The sequence below is a fragment of the Rhinolophus ferrumequinum genome, chromosome 7 (assembly GCF_004115265.2).
Source record: "Rhinolophus ferrumequinum isolate MPI-CBG mRhiFer1 chromosome 7, mRhiFer1_v1.p, whole genome shotgun sequence".
In the NCBI taxonomy this organism is placed as follows: Eukaryota; Metazoa; Chordata; class Mammalia; order Chiroptera; family Rhinolophidae; genus Rhinolophus; species Rhinolophus ferrumequinum.
Genome location: NC_046290.1, coordinates 45,137,203 through 45,157,887, shown reverse-complemented (window position 1 = coordinate 45,157,887; position 20,685 = coordinate 45,137,203). Strand labels below are relative to the sequence as shown.

Genomic DNA, 20,685 nt, shown 5'->3' with positions numbered 1-20,685 from the left:
ATCTTTCTATCAGAGACTCAAAGCAATCTTTCCATCAGAGACTCAAAGCAATAAAACAGGCCCTATCTGGCTTCATGAACAGGTTGAAATGCATTTTTAAAGTAATATGATATACAGTGCCTGTCCTAACTAAACCCCAACAATCACCAACGTCTGAAGCAAAGAAAATAAATTTCAAAAACAATGAGCTAATGAGGGTGGCCGGTTGGTTAGAGGCTGTGCTAATAACACCAAGGTTGCCGGTTCGATCCCTGCATTGGCCACTGTGAGCTGCGCTATCCTTAAAAAAAAAAAGCGCTAAGCCAAGGTGGGGAAGAGGGAAAGGATAAGGAAAAAGGAAAAGAGGGACACCTGAGAATAATTTTACATCCCAAAAAGAGAACAAATAGGCAGAAACACAAAGAAAAACAAGTGAAAGACCTGAGGAGCTGCAACTAAACATGGCTCAATGAATAATGCCTGTCTCAGAAGAAATAAACTGTTAGTATAAACAAAAACACATTGTTGCTGGTGTAGTAAGGATTACAGTAAAACAAGGAAGAGAACTGATGCATCGGAACAAAAATCGCTCTAGACTGGACTACCACTAGATCATAAAAATTAATGGTAATGTGAGACCTAAAAAAATAAATACAAAGATCCCACTTTGGAAGACAAGTGTCTCACATGTAAAAAGCCAGCAACATGGAAACAATCAGGAAAACAGAAGAAACGTATTTCCAAGGTCATCAGGCATTGATGGATCTGGAAAAGGCCCAGGAAAGGTATCCTCAGGACGTGAGAACCAAAAATTAGGACAACCAGACATCAATACGCCGTATCTTTAAACTTCAAAAACAAACAAGGCATCCTAAGACCTACCAGAAAGGAAGGAAAGATGGAAAACAAGAGAATACGAAGGTAATACTTCATTTAACTGTCTTTTCTCCTCGAGAGCAAAAACAAAAATTTTAAACATGGAAGATGTGTAGGAATCTGTCTACACTTTTACAACTGCAAAAATATAGAAAATAACAGAAGTCTGATTGTCGAAAGACACACAACTTAGAAGTAGGATATGTGGATTTACAACAGGCAAGGTTAATAACATTAAATAAAAACCAACCCTGGGAAGGAAAACAGGAAATGAACCAGTAAGGAAGGCTGTGTTCACTATCAAAATGCACACGTAACATAACTGGAGTTACAAGTGACTGTTTATATAATAACATATAGAAATTGTTTTTATCACCCACCTAAATCTAAGTCTTATATAAATAATAAAACAATAAGTTAAAATATGGGAAATAGAACTACTCAGTATATCAGATATCACTTTAATAGTCATAAGGAATTTCACTCTTTTGATAAATAGTAAGTACCTTCTCAGGAAAATGTGTGAGGATATAAACATTCACCTAATATTGTCTCTAATCTCTAGTAGCTTAGAGTCTAGTGAGGGAAATTAGTTAGGATATATCTAGATAAAAAGGATAAATGCCGTTAATAAGGTATAGCTCAAGAATTATGGGAGATGGGAGAAGGAAAAGATTACTTCCAGTAAGGGATTCTGGGAAGCTTTCCTGAAAAAGGTAACACCTGAGATGAGCCACGGAAAATGGGTTGGAGAATTAGACTTCAAGAATCGGGGGAAAGAAGGCATGGCATGGACTTGGGCAGACAGTGATAAAAGGCTACGGTGCACAGGTACAACAGTGAGTGGTTCAGATTCACGGCAGCTTACCGGGGATGAGCAGTAAGGCCAGAAAGTTAGTTTACAACTAGATCACTCAGGGTCTTAAGTACCAGGCTGAGAAGTCTGAAGTTCGCTTTGTAGAAAATAGGGTTTGGAACCAGGGAACTAAATAAAGAATAACCTTGCAGTAATGTGTACAATGGACAGAAAAGGAGAGACTCGGCAGACAGGACACCAGGCCAGCATAGCCCGTGCCACAGGATAGTACCAGGATAGCTGGTAATGAAGCCGTGAACTACCCATGGTGACGAATGGAATGGAGAGGAAAAATCGATAGGACTTCATTCGCCAAAGGGTTTCTATGTGTTAATTATCTGACCAGCATCCGAAGAGCTCCTGGGGATACAAAAATAAGGACGATACTATATATATATATATATATATATATATATATATATACACACATATTTTTTTTTTTTTTTTTTTTTTTACCTACAAGAATTAAGTAGGGGAAAAAGCAGAAAAGAGTCCAGGATGACATCAAAGTTTCAATCCTAAGGAAAAGAGCAAGAAGGAAGTACCATCAATAGCAAACAGGAACACAGGTGAAGGAACAAAAACCAGCGGGAAAGCAAATGTGCTCAGTGTCTAGTTTGAGCTGATGGTGCCAGCAGAAAATCCACAGAAACAGAAGCCCTAAGTGTAAGCAGAGGTGTGAAGGGAGGTCAGGACTTGAAAAAGATCACTGAGGTGGCAGGTATGTCATGAGATTTTATTAAACCATTAAGGTCAAGTTCTTGGGTGGGGTTGGGAGGATCAAATAGATAGAGTGGGAGAGTAAGGAAACCCCAGTGGCATGAAGCCTAAGGAGACTCTCAGGAAAGGAAACAATGACGATACCATGAGGTTGTGCCAAGTGAGAATCTGGTCTCTAGAAGGTTAGCAAGACCATCTGTGGGCAGTAAGGCTGTAAGGAGAGCGAGCAGTCAAGAATGAAGATACTGGGCCAATCCTTAAGAAGTTTGGTAAGTCCAGGAAGGAGGGAAGCTTCGAGGACGAGCAGAAGCTAGAAACAGTCCTTTTCTTTTGGCATCATTTTTGGTACTTTTTCTTTTTCCTTTAAAAAAAGAGAAAGTCAACATTAACTATTGGCTATGAGGGGGAAAAATAAGTGGATGAGAAAATATTTAAGTAAAAGAGAGAAATGGTATAAAGTACAAATGGTGTAAAGAGGGGTTGATGTTAAGATTATGACAAGTTTAGCCTTGGAGAAGAGGGACAATTCTTTCTGGGATAACAGACGACAGAGTAACAGTATTTTCAATAGAAAGAGCAGCGCTCACACATAGCCTGACTTTTTCAGTCAAGTACGTAGCAGTAGCTTCAGTGCAGATGTCACGTTTAGAGTTCATATACTGGGGGAAAGATCCGAACGGGCAATATGAAGACTAGTATATAATAAAAATTATTTTTTTTTAATTTCAAGAGGTTCATAAGAATATCAAAAGGCAAATCTCAACCATAAACTTCCTATTGGAGTGCAATAGAAAAAATATGTTAAGAGTAATGGCTCGACTAAAGAAATACTGATGTGAAAATTTTTAGGAAACAAAAATAAAATAGGTGAAAGGAAGGAATTCAGTCAAATGACCCTCAGACATTTTAGACTTTTTTTTTTTTTACCATAGGCAGGTATTGCTTATTCAAAAATATATGGACACTTTTAATTTTAAAACAACCTGTTTTTAAAGCACTTCAAGCTTTAGGTTCCACAGGAGCAGAGACCCTACGTGGTTTTATTCACCAGCATAGAGCCGTCTCAGGGAGCATGGTCCTGCTACCACCTTGACTTCAGACTTCTAGCCTCCAGAACGTGAGAGAATACATTTCTGTTCAGTTAAGCCACTCAGTTGGTAGTAATTCATTATAGAAGTCCTAGGAAACTAATGCAAGGTTAGTACAACTATATAAATTATAATACCAGATTAAATGGGCTAACCTCCCCTATAAAACAAAAGATCACAATAACAATTTCATACCAGATAATTGAAGAGCCATTTATGCAAAATTAAGCAAAGCTGGTTTCTATTTAGATAAATAAAGCATAGAGATATAGGCAAGGTCACTGCACAACAGTAAAATATATAATAGTAACAACATACCCTATTGATAGAAAAGAAAAAAGAAGAGATGTAGTAATTGCAAGTGAAGACAAATTAGAAGATTAAAAATATTACAAACTTAAAAAATCCAGTAACAACATAAACAAAGGAGTAGCATCAGTATTATGAAATATTTCAAACATGTAAAAACCATTAAAGAAAAATAAATGTCCTTTCACCTAATACCAAATCTTAATAAATCTTGACAATCGGCCAAATTTAAATGATATTTTTAAGGAATAAAGTATTTCAGATATAATTAAAGCCTCTACATACCTCCTACCTGACCCCTTTTTCCTCCCTTCCACCTCAAAGGTAATCATTGTTTTAAAGGTAAGTGTATCATTCACATGTACATGTTTAGCCATATAACAGACAGTATTATTTGATATATTTAAGCTTTACATATATAACAATTGGCTGTATATTTATTCCACTATTTTTTTCTCAACATACTTTTGAGACTTATTTACGTTGATGCATGCAATTCTAGTTCATTGACTTTAACAGTTAAAAATTGTATTATTAATCTCCCATTAACGATCATTTAAGTTGCTGTTTAACTTTTGCTGTAACAAACAATACAACTTTCTACTACATGTCTCCTCACACATATACTAGCGTTTCAACAGAGTCCAGTCCTAAAAAAATGATTACTCAGAGCCCATTGTTTTTAAAAACTCTTTTTCTTTGGTGAATAACCTTTATAACAGTATAAGTGTATTCCCATAATTAACAAAAGTATCTAACTAGAGGTAACCTTAAGATATTTTCTATGGAAAAAAACTAAACCTTGAATTAACTTCTGTTTTAAGTTATCTCAGAGTACCTACTTAGTAAAGTCATTTGGAGCAAAAAGCAATATATCTCATTAATGAGAAATTACCTGTGCAATATTTTTAGAAGACATAATTGCCTGATTATAAAATATACGGCCAAAGTGATCTCGATCTGCAAATTCCTCTGCTTGTCGAGGTAAGTTTGCCCCTCCTGAATCAACTGAGAAATGACAGAAATAAATACATCTCTATGAACAAAATATGCGACACACAGGAAGACTTGTATCAATGACAGCAGCAGTTCTTAATCCCATTCACAAAAAACTTGCCCTATCGTTCTAAACTATTCTGCAGCACCTTTCTCCAGTCCCCCAATGCAGCCAAAAGGATTCTCTGTTTTTTCTTCAAGTCCATTTGGCTCTCCTACCCCTGCACAAAACTCCACTTGAAATGTGTAGGACATTCTCTCCTTTGAGGACCAGCTAAAGTCCCAGAAACACCATATATGCTTAACCAGTTCAGCTAAAAAAAGTATCTCTCTTTTAAATTAATACAAAAACCACCTATGCAATTCATGTGACAATTTATCACATATTGCCTTTTGGTATTGTTTTCACTGCAGATTAGAGTAGTGGATAAGAATATCAGCTGAGTTCAAAACAGAGCTCAGTTACTATATACAGGCCTTTTTCCTAGACATTCTATGTCTTGGTTTCCTCATCTGTGAAATGAAGGTAACAACAGTAGCTATCCCATATAGTTGTTACTGGGATAACACGAAATAATGTGTGTAATGCACTTAGTTCAGCACATACTGTGAATGCACACAGTAAAGCTACAAAAAGTTAGCTAGTCCTATTCTTATCACTCTTGGATACAATCATAAGGCTCCTATTGTTAACAGATACATTATATCCTGACTCCAATCAAGACAGAAACAACATAATACTCTTCACGGCCTCCCCCACAGAGTTGGCACAGCACCTGCAAGCAGCAGGGCCTCATTTGCTGTATTCTGTATGTGCAAAGTACTTCATAGTGTAAGTCAACCAGGTAAATTCACTTTCATAGGGAAAAAAAAATCTCTGCATCAGTACCTGTTCAAATACCCACATAAATGAACAATATATATTGGCGTGTTACCAAACTAAACCAATCTCCATCCAGAAGTGGCAATTCTATACTGCCTTGCTTTGATATTCTTTTTTGAAACATCCTCAGATTTAAATCTATTTTAATTTTAAATATAAATTTATTTTTATTGAAAATTAAATTTCCTTACTAGATTTATTGGGGTGATCACTTTGTAACGTCCAATCAATATTAATATCTAATCACTATGCTGTATACCTGAAACTAATATATTATATATCAATTATAATAGAAAAATAAATTTTAAAAAATTACATTTCTTTAATATCTGCTCAAATTAGAAACACACTCAAACATTTAACATAGCATCTGGCACTCAAGAGATCCATAAATATTAGCCACTATTTGTTCATAGTTTGAACTCATTATGGTTAACAGAAAAACAAAATATACAGAAAAAAAGAAAATACACGTGTAGAGAAAAAACTGCCATGCACCAAAATACTGTCAGAGGTTATTCCTCAGTGAAGTTATTATGGGTAGTCCTTGTTTACTTTATCTCCCAGCGTTTCCAGCAAAGAACATGCATTTCTTTTGTAATAATGGGAGAAACGAACAATTATAAATACTAATTGATAATGTCATATAAATAGCCTTCTAAACAGTCTTATATTTTACCAGCTAAAAATAGTTTATTTTACAACTACTGTGACTTGCCCAAGTAGATGCAAGGGAGTCTGTTTTGCATTGCAATTTCCTGTGCCCGTAGATGTTTTTTCACAGTCACTGGGTAGTAGGTACCTCCTTTGACAGTGGCATCGTTGGCAACAATCATGCATTCTACTCTGAAAGGCAGAAATTTCATGGAAAGAAAATGAGAGATTTCTTCAAAGTTAAAGACCAACTACACCACATTCCATGACACTCCACTGCCACCTTCAACTTCTAGTACATATCACCAATGACAGTCATTATATCACAATCTTGGGATACAAAAGCAAGATTTAATCACAATTCATATGTTCATTTATATAATATAAAATGATCGCTTTTAACAAGTTTACAAACTCACACTTAATTTTTATAGAGTCATCAGTCCTGTATTAGTAGTGAAAAATTAACACCCTAAGCCACATTTCATAATGCTTATTTGAATAGGAGGGTATTTGAACAAGATAATAAAAAAAAAAAATCCAAGTCTCAAGAGTGAGAAAACCTATCATAATAAACCTTCATGTTTCCTTTAAGGAAGGTACTTTGCCAAAATGAAAACTAACCCATCACGAGTATTTCTTTTTTACGTTTTCAAAAGTTCACCAATATGGCCATATGCTTTTCTATAAAACTAAAAGAAGTTTAAAATACACCATTTATCTTTCTCAAAGTGACAACAGACGCAAACTTTAAAATAGTATATTGGAAACATATACTACAACGTGCCCTTTCTCCTCAAAACCATGCTGATGGGTACCTCAGCCCACAAGTCACACACTGAGCAGCAGAGTGGGGAATGCAGGCGGCCAGTTAGAGAAACTGCATAACTTGTCAGGAAACCTGAAGATCAGAGGTTCACTTGAAACTTGAAAGAACAGTGTCCTCTTTACAAAACTTAATCTTCTTTATATTGATGATGTTTCTGCGATCACATTTTATATTCTCTAGAATTCTAAAAAAGTAACTCATTGAATCTCTGTTGAAAGTAGAGAACAGGAACTGAGCACACAGCCTGGGCTTGTGCAGTGCTTCTCAGATTAGGGTACGTGGCCTGCAGTGCAGTGCTCTCCAAAGCGTAACAGGGCTGCTCTCCCTGGAGCCTCAATTGTATTCATTAGATCTGTGGGCGGGGAAAAAGGGGCTCTATGGAAAGTAACCTCACGGGGGATCTGATCATAAATTCCTCACTGGGCAAGTCATGGCAGGCAGTCACACCCCAGGCATAAACTTTTTAGTAAAAGGTTTATCTTTGCCTTAAGCAAGCTCTGTCCATTGTTTCTATGCATCTAGGTGAACACACCTAGAAATAAACTGTAACCACCCTCCAAAAAAGCACATAATCTTGTTAAGTATCCTGTAATCCAATCCCCACCTTGCTTTTTCCCCACCTCCATGTAATCTTCCTAAATTCCTTCCTTCATTTCAAATGTATTTTTAAAAAGCTGCAAAATTGTCATTCTCTGGAGCATTCGAGATAGTGTGTCCTGGCATATGTTTGTCTCAAACAAACTCTTAGATAAATCCTCTACAAGTTAGGACATTTCTTACCTGGACAGGTCATATAAAGCCTTTTTCTATGACTGGAATGCAAACTTTTCATTACTTTAACATTAAACAAACTAGACTTGAAAGGGAATTTAGGCTTCAGGCTGGTGGCTGCCCTGCGGTGCTGCAGGAAAAGCTTAAGAAGCTCTGGTGATGGGCGGAGACCAGGCTGTAAAGTCAATCAAAGCTTGGCTGAAATTCTGGCTCCGCCACTTGCTACGTACATGACCTTGAACAAGTGACACAGCGACTATTACTCTACTATTAAAAGGTCACAGACCCGTTACAGAAGGAGAAACAAAATCAGTCCAGAAAAGTATCGTATTGTACATCTATTGGTTTGCCTATCCAGCATCTCTTATTTTGGCAACAGAATGAAACTTTCTTTCAGAAACAGGCTCGTCTCTAATTTTAACGCTGTGCTCTATTTTTTGCCCATGTGGGTGGGACTTGACCCCAAAGCCCATCTTCAAAGATGGGCACAGGAACCAGGCCTTCTACTCAGAGTCCACACTGTGACCGGGCAATGGACTCAGGCCCCAGGCCTATCCCCTTAGGAGTTCCCCTACCATTGCAGCTGCTAAGCTTACACAGTAGAAACCAGGAATGCCTGGGACCAGCTCTGCAACAATGGTGAATGGCTATAGTTGCACTTCCTTAGAGGCACAGAGCTGAGGAGAAGGTGGAGGAACACACACCGCCCACCGGCTTCTGAATCAAACGCAATTGTATCAGGCCAGAGTCCAACTGCCTAAGGTCAAAGCTGAGCTTTGCCAGTGGCTTGACCTTGGACAAGTTATTTCACACTCTAAACAGTTCCCATATCTGCAGAATAATGATGACAGTAACACCCATTCTCACTGAGCTGTGGTGAGGATGAAAACAACTAATCAGCAGGAAGTGTTTATCACAGTACCAGGCATGGTCACTTCACAGAAAACATGAGATCATACACAAATATATACAAATGCATTTAACATCTAGATTCCCTAAGTCCACAGTGGTTTGAGAACACCGACTCCAGGGGCCCACCCCCAGAATGTGACTTAGTGCCTCTTGGGAAGACCTGATAATCTACATTTCTAACAAGTTCTCAGGTGATGCTGATGCTACCTTGGAGAGCTACTCCTTACTTAGAGAGCTGCTCCTCTAAGACAGTGGTTTTCTCCCTAGATGTAAAGAGATCACCGTGGAGCCTAGAAAACCATACAAGCCAAGCCCACACCTGGAGGTCTGGATTGGGACCCCGGGATCTTTGCTAGGGTTTTTTTCCCCTCAATTTTTGTCTCTAAAGCTCCACAGATGAATCTAATACATGTCTCCATAAAAAGCTTCAGTCCTAAATAACATCAATAGCATACAATTTGCATGCTAATATGCAAAGCAGTGAGTGGTGGATGCCTGTGCCTTGTCAATCTTCTTCCTGACCCACAAGATTGAGTGTAAGTGGAATACTCACCCTGATACTCTCCCAATGCCTGTAATAATGCCACCTGCAGGGACCTCCTCATTACCATATAACTGGTAACCTGCAAACTGGGATAATTCCAGAAACGGAGACCTGAGGGGAAGAAAGGATATTGTTTGGATTAAAGTTATTTTATATATATATATATATATATATATATATATATATATATATATATATGTATGTTACACATACATATTATATATTTATACATTATATATATTTAAACAGTATATATATGTACATTATATATATATATATTTAAACAGTTACATGTGGAAAAAGAAGATATTTTTCTTTAATGAGTCAATGTTTCAAATATGCATGTTGTATATAAAATCTACAAAAAGAAGAATATCTAAAACAAAATCTAGTGTGAATACTGTGGGGATTTATAAGGTATAGCCACACAATAGAACACTAGGTACTTATTTTAAAAGATGTTGTACAAATGTATTTATTAACATAGAAAGAGACTAGCACCTGAAACTTACGTGGCACTTACCACGTGCCAGGCTCTCTTCCAGGACTTTTAGACGCCTAACTCCTTTACTCCTAAGAACTATCTTCTGAGGTGGATCCTATTATGATCCCTAGTGACTGATAAAGAAACTGAAACACAGAGATTAAGTCACGTGTCTAAAGTTTCACACCTAGCTAAGTGCCCGAGCTGGGTTTTAATAGCAATCTAGGACCAGGCTCTTACCTACTCCATTATTCTAGCTCGCTCTTACTTAAATGTTCAAGATACAGTAAGTGGCGGGGGGGGGAAGGTTATAAAACCTCACATTTAGTATGATTACATTTTTCTTTTAAAAAACGATGTGTCTAACACACATATGAATAAAAACGGTCTAGAAGGATATATGCTGGGTGTTACTAGCAGTGTTTATCTCTGGGTTGGGTGTGTGCATGGATGTCACGAAAAATACTTTTGGAATCTTCCTTTCCTTCTCTCCAGCACCCCACAAGCCAGTCCTTCAGGAAATCCCGTTGGGCCAACTCTCTTGGCAACACACCCAGAACCTGACATTCTCATCATCTCCACCACTCGTACCCTTGTCCAAGCCACCAGCATGTCTCTCTTGAATCACTTCAGTTGCCCTCTAACTGGGCTCAGTGCTCCCACCCTTGCTGCCCAGTCTACTCACAACATAGCAGCCAGAATAACTCTTTCCAAACATTAAAAGTCCCACAAAAACTCCCCATTTCTTTCAGAGTCTGAGTCAAAACTCTTACGCTGGCCGATACAAGATCTTAAGGAATGCGACCCATCTCCTAGGTACTACTCTCCCCTTCCTGTCCTATTCCCAACCGCACGGGCCTCCTGGCTGCTTGGGCATATCAGCATATCCAGTACAGTCCTACCAGGGCCTTTGCACTGCTCATTTCCTCTGCCTGCAACATTCTTTCCCCAGTATTTACAGGGCTGTCTGTCTTCACTCCTTCAAATCTTTGCCCAAACGTCACCTTCTCAATGAGGCCTACCCTAAACACCCCATTTAAAATTGCAACTTGACCCTCATCTGTTGGTCCTTTACTCTAGTCTACCTTTTCTTCTTCCTATGACATTTACCAGTTTTAACATACTGCATAATTTACGATGTGTATCATTTATTTTCAGTGTCCTTCTGCTACAATGTAAACCCCAGTTGGGCAAGGATCTTTGTCTATTTTGTTCATTGATGTATTCCTAGCACCCCACCTGGAACAGTGCCTGACACACAGTAGCCTCTCAATAAACATCTGTTGTTGAATAGGATACTAAGAACCAGATTTTAAAATCACTGATTTATAAAACTGTCTAAGAAAGTACCATAGAATAGAGAACACTGAGCTAGGACTTCGGTATATACCAACCCTGGGTCCAAAAGACCATCGACTCTTTCTCTGGGTAACAGTTTTCCTCTTGATATGTGACGTTCTCGGGCTTTCTCACCACCTCCTATGATAAATTAGGATATGATAAAACAGAATTGGATTAGATTGATATATAAGGTCTCCATTTAACTTAATGCCAGAAAAACATATAACACTCGATCCAAAATATAGAACTTTTAAAAGTTCAACGTATCCTGTGAGAAATGGCTAATTTTTCAGATCACTCACTTTACAAGCTGCCAATTTTCTGAAGTAAATAATTAAAATGGCGTTTTTAAAAAGTCAATCTATTCCTAATTTCACAGCATATCATACACTTTCTGAATTCACTAGTAATTACTTAAAGAAGTAATATAGTATTTTTTCTGCAACTCATGCATTGCAAACACTGCCTCATCTCCACATTTATTAAATAGCTACTCCAAATATCTAACACTGTGCTATATGACATTTGAAAACTTCCTAACTTCCTCTGTACCAGGTAAAAAGCACTATTTTAGAAATGACTTTCATAAGCACAGCGAAACTTACCTAGGGGGGCCATTAGTGACCCATAACTTTTTAGGCTGTCTCCAAACTGGAGAGAATGTAACACCTTCTGCAGCAGTTTAAAAGTCCCCTTTTTTTGTTAGTGTCTTGACTCAGAGATTGTCTTTGGTGCTTCCTGACATTGTTCCACACAAAGAAAATTACAATACTTCAAGAGTCCGCTGAGGCAGCCTGATGCAGCCGCTTGGGGTGAGAGGTACACCAAACCTCGCCCACCTTGGAGCTGTGGGCTCCGGGTCTTGGGAATACCAATAACCCACTCTCGGCAAACCAAGGTAACAGATAAGGAGGATCAAACTGTACCTTAAAATGCTTCTTTTTCCCTGTTGCCCAAGAAGTTCATCCTAATATACTCTAATAAAATGTTCAGCTATGTAAGAAAGCTGTTTCTTTGCTTTTTAAGTGAGAAAATAAGTCATATCTATTTCAAATAAGGTTCCAAGTATGACTGTATTTTTCAAACCAGTACTCTTTCCTGTATCTAAGGGGATTTTTTTTTTTCCTGAAGAAGTGGATGGCATACTTTTAAGATTAAATCTGCCTTAAAGTTACAAATAATTCTGGAAGGGAAAGATTTAGATATAAAATAGTGTAATCAAGCCAACGCTTTTCTTGTTTCTCCCAACCACAGTTAACACAGAGTTCCCTACTGAAGTGCATTTAAGGGTACAAGAAGGAGTGAGGGGGACAGGGCGAGGGTGACAAAGGGGCAGAGGAAATTTCTGGGAGTGAAACGTTCATTGAGCCGATTGCGGTGATGGTTTCATGGGTGTATACATCTGTCAAAACGCAAAGTGCACTCTTTAAATGATGCAGTTCATCGTATGTAAATTATACCTTAACACAGCTGCTTAAAAGTAAATAGTAAAAGAAAAATGAACTGAAAGCACTCTAAGGAAGGCCAGGCCCCCTGGTGAGGGTCTTTGGGAGTCAGGTGACATAAGTGCCCACTAAGGGGCTAGCAGGGGAAGAGGTGAGAGGGGATGGTGGGGGGACAATGAGATGATAAAAAATTTTTAAGCACTTAAGACAACATCATTCTTTCTTAATTCTGCCTAGAGATTGAATTTGCAATTTGGAACACCTAGTGAATTCTGGTTTTATTAAGAAAAAACAGAAAGTGAGTAATCTGCTTATCCTGATGCAGATTCTCAGAATTAAGGTCTTCTGGCATTTAAACTGGCCTACGAGATGTGGACCTGACAAAACGACAGCGAGACACAACATCTTAGTTTTCCAAGGATTATTCTCAAAGATTTTGTGTTAATGATCTCCATTCCCACAAACTCAAGGCCAGAAAAGCCAGTTTCCTTCTATCTCATCCATCATACTGCATCGTTTCTAAGACATACAGTTTGTTCACATTTAAAGATCCCTGAAATGAGAAAGCATTTTACAGTTTGTAGCATCTTTCAATTGCTGTCACCAGGGGGCAGTCATGACCCAGCTGTCTGCCTCTGCAAGCACAGCACAAATATCTATGGCCACTTCAGCTGTTCACCTGCATTGTTGGAACTACATGCATGGAATTTAACTTCCACTGTAAAATGTCTTCAAAAACTACACATGCCTTACTTTTAGGTCATTAAAAACCCCTGTTTCAACCACCAAAACTATTTGTGGTTTTTCTGTATCAATAAAATTATTACCCAGCTTTATAAAAAATAAGCACTTCTGAATCTATCAAAACACAGCCCTTCAATAAACTTGTGTTAATCAAAGCACTTAGTTCTGAGTATTATGAATAATACGGATAGGTAAGTAGGAGAGTTACTTATAGAAACAGGGTTAGTGGACATTTGTTATTCTTTTTGACCAGACAGATCTTGAACCCCTCTTCTAATGTGGGGAAATAGTGTTAAAAAATGACATGAGTTTTGTCTATTGGATATGATTTGAGAGGCAAAATATCCTGCTGGTAAGCTTCTCTGAAAGATAACTGGAATCATACTCTTGAAGCTATTTTGAACATTCAGATGAGCGTGATGCTGTGGCTGAAACAAAACTTTAAGAAGTAATAGTTTAAAAATTGATGAATTTGAATTTCTACTTTCCCCCAAATAGTGGAGGTGCTATGTGAGCAGAAAAACTGGCCAAGTAATGGGAGAAAATGTCTACATACCAACAAATGCAGTCTTGAGGAGTTAAAAGCTTAATGCTACCAGTTTTTCCTAAAACCAGTAACTATAAAGGGACATTTTAATTAAGTGTGAAAAATTAATGTAAATGGAGCCACTTCAAAATTGAGTTGGAGCTGCTATTTCAGACAAACTGCCTTGCACATCTTACTCCTCAAACCTTTGGAATGTAAAAAGTAGGCAACATTATCTTTGGACTGGGCCTAAAGCAGCATTATATTGCAACTATTTGCAAAGCTATCAGAAAACCAGACGTGACTACAGGACTGAAAATTAAAGACAATCTTTTTTTTTTTTTAATTGGGCAATACTGGGGAACAGTGGTTTCTCCAGGGCCCATCACCTCCAAGTCGCGGTCCTTCAATCTAGATGGAGAGGGCGCAGCCCACCATCCCATGCGGGAATCGAACCGGCAACCTTGTTGATGAGAGCTCGCTCTAACCATCTGAGATATCCGGCCGCCCCTAAAGACATTCTTTAGAACTATCATCACTATGTTAGCTTATCTGTCTCTATCTATAGAAGGTCCTTCCTTAGCTTATGAACACCCATAGAAATTCTTTCCTTCTGTTTCTGTAATTATTCCCCTTAACTTTCTCATAAATACTCCTTATCTTCACCACCTATTTGGAACACTATTTGGGTTTCAGCCTGAATCAGTACGTACTTCCAGAATAGCTATTCTTTTGATCTCAAATTAATGCTTGTTGCCTCTCACTTTGGCCTTTTATTTTTAAGTTAATAAAAGCATAAATTGAAGAATAAATGAGTATTTACCTCGTTTTATCTTCTGTGCTCGTTCATGGAGTTCATTTACTAGTGCTTTCATCTGTTCATAGTTTTCCTAAAACAGAAATAAAGAGTGAGACTAGAAAGCAGATACCTTTTTTTTTTTTTTTTTTTAACCAAAATAAGGGTTAAGGAGAATATCATGTGCCAAACCCATGTGGTCTCCATGCTGGGCTAATCCATTCTATGGAAAAGATTAATTCCTGCCTCTCTTCTATCTTTCCTCAGGCTCTTTACTACCAGCACTCCTCTCTGGTCCATGTATCCAAAGCTCACCCCTCTTTTAAAGCGTAATTCATGTTTCTCCTCATCTCCAACACCATTTCTGGCCACTCCTACTCATTTTAATATCTTTCTCCCTCAAACATCTACTGAACTTAATTGATCTCTACTTGTTTTCCTATTTTAACAAAAATAAGCCATATGTTCCTTAACTTTTAAGGGTTAGAATGACATCTTATTTTTCTGTCCCGTCTTGAGGAGGTTCTACCCAATGCAGAAATACTGGCTTACTGACAAATTACACTTAAAAACAAAGCCTAGGGGAAAAGAAGTGTATCCTATTTCATGTTTAAATAGGAACAAAACTGTTTGCATATGCTTGGAAATTTTCTAGAGTACATACAAGAAAATATAAACAGTGAAAAGTGGAAAATGGGCAGAGGTATTAACTTTTCACCATTCTGTATTATAAATATTTTCAGTACATTACTTTAGAACAATACTTACGTAGCTAATTATTTTTGAAAATTCAGAGTTTATCCCGCTAACACATTTTGCTCCCCATAATGTGATCAACACATCTGGTGCTGTAATTCCCTTTATGTGACACAATACTAAACAGCTTTCCAACTGTTCAAAATTAGATGAATTTACAGTCTTTATAATATATCTCCATTATTTCCTATTTTCTACAGCTCCAAGAGTTCCTGAGGTCAAGAAACATTCCATGTTTAAAATTGATAAGATAAAGAAAAAAGGTTTCAGTGACATCACTTGGGGCTAATTCACCAGCAAGTCCGTCCAGTCATCATGACATCCTATCTCCTGCCCAGTCCTATTTAGCTCAACAGCACTAGAAAATGAAGGAACAGGCAGGTTACATTAGGCAAATTACAGAGTGGGGGGTTTCACTAACACGTTCAGCGCCCCCTTTAGTGTGGTTCGTTGTCATTGCTGTGAACTTTCTTTCATGGACATTTTCAAACATATAAAAAAAGAAAAAGTCTAGTATAATGAAATGTACCCAATGCACTTCAACTATTATCCATAAATGGCCAGTTGTTTCCCTTATGCCCCCCACCCTGAATTATTCTGAAGAAACCCCTACATGTAACACTCATCTATAAGTGCTTCCAAATCCCCAAAAGGAGCATCGTTACATGTCAATAATCTGTTAATATCATCAAATATTCAATTAGCGAAAACATTTCCCCACTGTCAGACAGATGTTTTTTTAATAGTTTATTTGAATAGGATCCTATGGAAGGTCTACATACCCACAACTGGCTGATGTATTTCTTAAGCCTTTTCTAAAGTATAAATTCTCCATCTTCTTTGTCTTCAAATGTTCTGTTTATCCCATGGATTTTTCCCACAGTGCTAAATACATCCCCACAGGGTCCTCTAACAAGTTCTTCTTCCCTTGTAGATCTAGAGGCTGATGGGATTCTGGAGTGCCTTTAATTTTTCATTCTTTCTCCTCCCGCTCCGCTCCTGCATCCTATCTGCTGATCTGCCAACTTTGCAAACCACAGGCACCAAAGTTTAGAGCTGATGAAAAACAGTTCACATACAGAGAAAATAAGTAATCCTCTATTAAAGCATAGCCAAACCCCAAAGTACAATCACTGCAGCCAATGAGGCTGCCCAGTTTACAAGAGCGTCAATGAAAGCTAAAGCTGGTTATGCAAGGGATCTTTACCCTAGATAAGCCAGCCTCTCATTAAAAAATAAAGGAAAGTGTCACTACCTGCCAAGCCTTTCTGAAACACATGGTTATGGGAGAAGTGAGAGCAGGCAGTACGTATTACTGTTCTAACATGCGTGACTAGGAAAATTAGGCAGAGAGAAACTGGACTGTGGCCAGGGCCCCTATGTGCCATCTCTCATCCAAGGCATGGCTTTATTTTTTGTCCCCCTTTTGTGGGTTGTTTGTATCAAAGTTTACTACTTGTAGCTGGAGGTCCCAGAAGATACGGATGCACCTAAGTGAAATCTTTTAACATCCAACATAACTTACGAAGAACACACCCACTCTCTCCATGCTACTTATTATCTGTGGCAGACAGTATTAGCTGCATGTCCATGTCCATTCTTCCAGTCTTCCATGATGATGGAATCCCAGTTTTATTCAAGGTGGCAACATGCCCAGCTGGAAAAGTACTATATCCTGGCTTCCTTTTGTAGACAGGTATGGTCGTGTGACTAAATTCCAACCAATGAAATATAGACAGAAGTTGTTAGGTATGACTTCTAGAAAGGCTCCTTAAAAAGCAGACAAGCAGATGAAGATGTCCTTTTGCCTACTCACCTTCCTCCTACTTTGTGCCTGGAACTCAGACATAATAGTTGTAGCTTAAGCAACCATCTTAGGTAACGAGATTAATTGTATTATTTGTTTAAAATTCTTCCCTCCCATCCTTGCCAAGGCTCACTGGGAGATTATACTTCCCCACCCCACAGTCCATGAGCGTGTCCACATTACTTGCTTTAGTCGGTGGAATGTGGGCAAATGTGATGTGTACCAATTGCAAGCAGAGGTCACCATGTATAGTGTCAGATAGGTAACTAGACTTATCAGGGGGATCACTGCCCTGATGTCTAACCACTACACTGTACATCTGAAACTAATATAAAATAATATTGAATGTCAACTATAATTTTAAAAAGTCATGGGGATATGTAGTACAGCATAGGGAACATAGTCAATAATCCTGTAATAAATATGTACAGTGTCAGATGGGTAATAGACTTACTGGGGTTATCACTTTGTGAGGTACATAAATATCTAATCACTATGCTGTTTTTACACCTGAAACTTAAAAAAAAAAAGAAGAGTTACAAAGTGTTTTCATACTCTGCTCTTGTGCCCCAGCCTTCCACTGTGAGAACAGCATTCCCCCAGTACCCACTGTCCCTTCAGCCTGGGTCCTGGAATAAGAGACAAGTAGAGCAGACCTGAATCTCATGCACTGCCTAGACCAGAACTGCTACAATCAGATCCAAGAGCAAAAAATAAATACTTGTTATTTTGGACACTGAGATCTTGGGATTATTTGCTACACAATATTACTGAAGAAAAAGCTGGCTAAAATACAGATCCTGAGATGACTTTGAGGAGAGGAGGAAAAGCATCAAGAACTACAGTTTCTTGAGGGCTTATTATATTCCAGGCATTGACCCAAGCAATCACTAACTGTCCCAATGAATTCTGTTAGATACCCGAGGCACAGGGTCACTCAGCTAACAAGTAGTATAGCTAGGATTCAAACCAAGGCTCACTAGCTCCAGAACCTTGTTCTTAAACCAACGTGCTACACTGCCTCTTCTGCCCACTGACAGGGCCACTGTTAACATTTTAGGGTATTTCCCTCCAGGTGTTTTCCCCCCTATGGAAATATGTTGTTTGTTAGTTTTTAATATACATGAAATACAGACTAGTGCTTTTTCCACCACAACTGCTTGCCTGTTTTAATTACTGGTGCAAATTAGAACTGAAGATAAAAACATTTTACATAGAAAAAGAAGTTATATTCTCAGACCCACATCCCTAACCCCTAGCTACAGCCACCACCAGAAACATCAGCCCAGACCTGACGTCAAAAAGATGGCAGACCAGGAAGCTCCAGGCCCTCATTGTCCAACAGAGACATCACAAAACAACCAAAAACTGGTTAAAAGAACCTTTTAGGGGCTCTGGAAAACAGTAAAAGGCCTAGAGCAAACAAGAGAACACCCAGCCAAGCAGCAGCCATATTTATTCAAAATGGCAGGCGATCCACCCTCCACGATGCCATCACACTGAGGATTCTATTTCCACAGGATCAGGCCACTTCTCTACTTAAGTATCTTAGCAGACCGCCTGTAAAATGAAATCTAAAGGCGGCTTATGCGTTCAAGGTGCTCCTTTATCTGGCCACATAATCTCATCTACTCCACTGATTTCACACCGCAGCCATGACTTCCAAGTCCTCACACCCACTATATATTTTCACAACTTGGTACCTATGTTCTTTTACCTCCCTTCATTTGTAGTCTTGCCTCCCATCTTCTCCCCTGAACCTGGCCAGCTTTTACCCAGCCGTCAAAATCCAATTTGTTAATTATTTCCTTTCTGCAGTTTTCTGCAATCACCTTTTCAAGCTTTAGACCCCACTTATCACAATGTACTATCATTAACCTCCTTCCTTGTCCATCTCCCTCACAAAATTATGATTCTATTCCCATACATCTACCAAATACCTAAAATAATGCCTAGACCAAAGTAAAAAAACACTTAATGTTTCTGAATTAAACATTCTCTTAACCCCAAGAAATCTAAGGACTTCTGAAAGCCTCTCACTAGATATGGTTCACATTGTCTTTCAATTTCCTTGTTTTCCCAGGGGCAGGAATTCTTTAAAATGTCTTCTCTGAAAGTTATTTTCCCAATTTAAATGCTATCTGTAAAAGCTTAGAAACCATGGCACAGGGTGAAATTTTCCAGCTGTGACATTTCACAAGATGCAAATTATTTTTTATCTTCTAATATCTCCCAGTTCCAAAAAAAAGCCGCTCAAAGATATCCTAGGGATATTTTCTATTAACATTAACAACTATTTAACTTAAGTCTGATAAGCACTACCTCCAAGGTTTGCAGTCCTAGGCCAGTAGTTCCCAAAACTGGCTGCCACCACGCCCTCAGGACATTAACCACGTAAACACCAGAACCCCACCCTAGAGACCCAAAAAGATCCAGGGTGGAGCTTAAGGCAGCTGTATATTTATCAAGCTCCTAAGGTGACAATGCTAAGCCAGGTTTTGAAAACCACCGGTTTCAAAGACACAAAGTACAGTGCTGATGCTAAAAGTGAACTACAATGAACTTGATCTAGAATTTTTTTTTTTTAACTTCATGACCCCTTAGTGCGTCCCAGAGTCACAACTGGGGCTCCAGAGAAAAGAAAAGCAGCTGTAAAAGTGTGCCCAACCTCCACCTGTTTCCTACTCCGGCCAGCGCTTACTCCCGTGGTTATGGCACTAGCGGACGTGATAAAGGAAATCACAGACTCGGCGCGGGGGCTCCAGGCCCAGGCCCCGAACCAGCCTACCTGGTAGATGGCAGAGCCGGAGTCTGGCTGGGTGCCCAGCGTGGCCACCGAATCGCCGTGATAGGCGCGCCGCCCGAAGGCAGCAGCGCGGGCGCACTGCCACAGAGCTAACCTCCGGGTGGCCCACATGGCAGCGGGCAACGAGCGAGGGAAGAGCGCAGGAGAGCTACCGCGCCGGCCAGGAGCCGGTGCTTTTACCTCCGGCTTCCCTGCTTCCGGCTAGGGCTCAGCGGACGTTCGAAGTCCCAACCCGACGCCTGAAACATCCGAGTCCCAGGCCAGGCCCGGGACGGGCCTGTGCATATCTCCCGTGATTGGTCGGCACTACGCACCACACCCCCCAAACTCAGCCAATAAGGGGCAGATGTGCAGCCACGCGAGTCCCCGTTCATCGCGATTCCACCCGCACTGCGAGTCCAGGGGTGGAGCGACCCTTTCCTGGCGGTCCTGCCTCCCGGGGCGCTGAATTGATGAGCTAGCTTTGAATTTCCTTAGAATTGGTTTCAATTCATTTTCTATTGTTTTTTTCTTCGCGTGCTAATAAAAAGGGCATTCCAAGACTTGAAAAAGCATATCCTTGT

At 39.1% G+C, this 20,685-nt stretch overlaps 1 protein-coding gene across 1 annotated transcript in view; it reads right to left on the bottom strand.

The window, feature by feature from the left end:
• The window catches only part of MCCC2 (methylcrotonyl-CoA carboxylase subunit 2), a 54,196-nt gene extending 33,787 nt beyond the window's left edge, over positions 1 to 20,409 (bottom strand). Inside the window, exons 1-6 of the mRNA XM_033110718.1 lie at positions 20,105 to 20,409; positions 14,781 to 14,847; positions 11,296 to 11,380; positions 9,427 to 9,528; positions 6,426 to 6,553; positions 4,724 to 4,836 (exon numbers count right to left, since the gene is read on the bottom strand). Of these exons, the coding sequence (XP_032966609.1) occupies positions 4,724 to 4,836; positions 6,426 to 6,553; positions 9,427 to 9,528; positions 11,296 to 11,380; positions 14,781 to 14,847; positions 20,105 to 20,233 (624 nt within the window). The 5' untranslated portion in view covers positions 20,234 to 20,409. The remainder of the gene's footprint in view (positions 1 to 4,723; positions 4,837 to 6,425; positions 6,554 to 9,426; positions 9,529 to 11,295; positions 11,381 to 14,780; positions 14,848 to 20,104) is intronic.
• Positions 20,410 to 20,685: the final 276 nt, after the last annotated feature.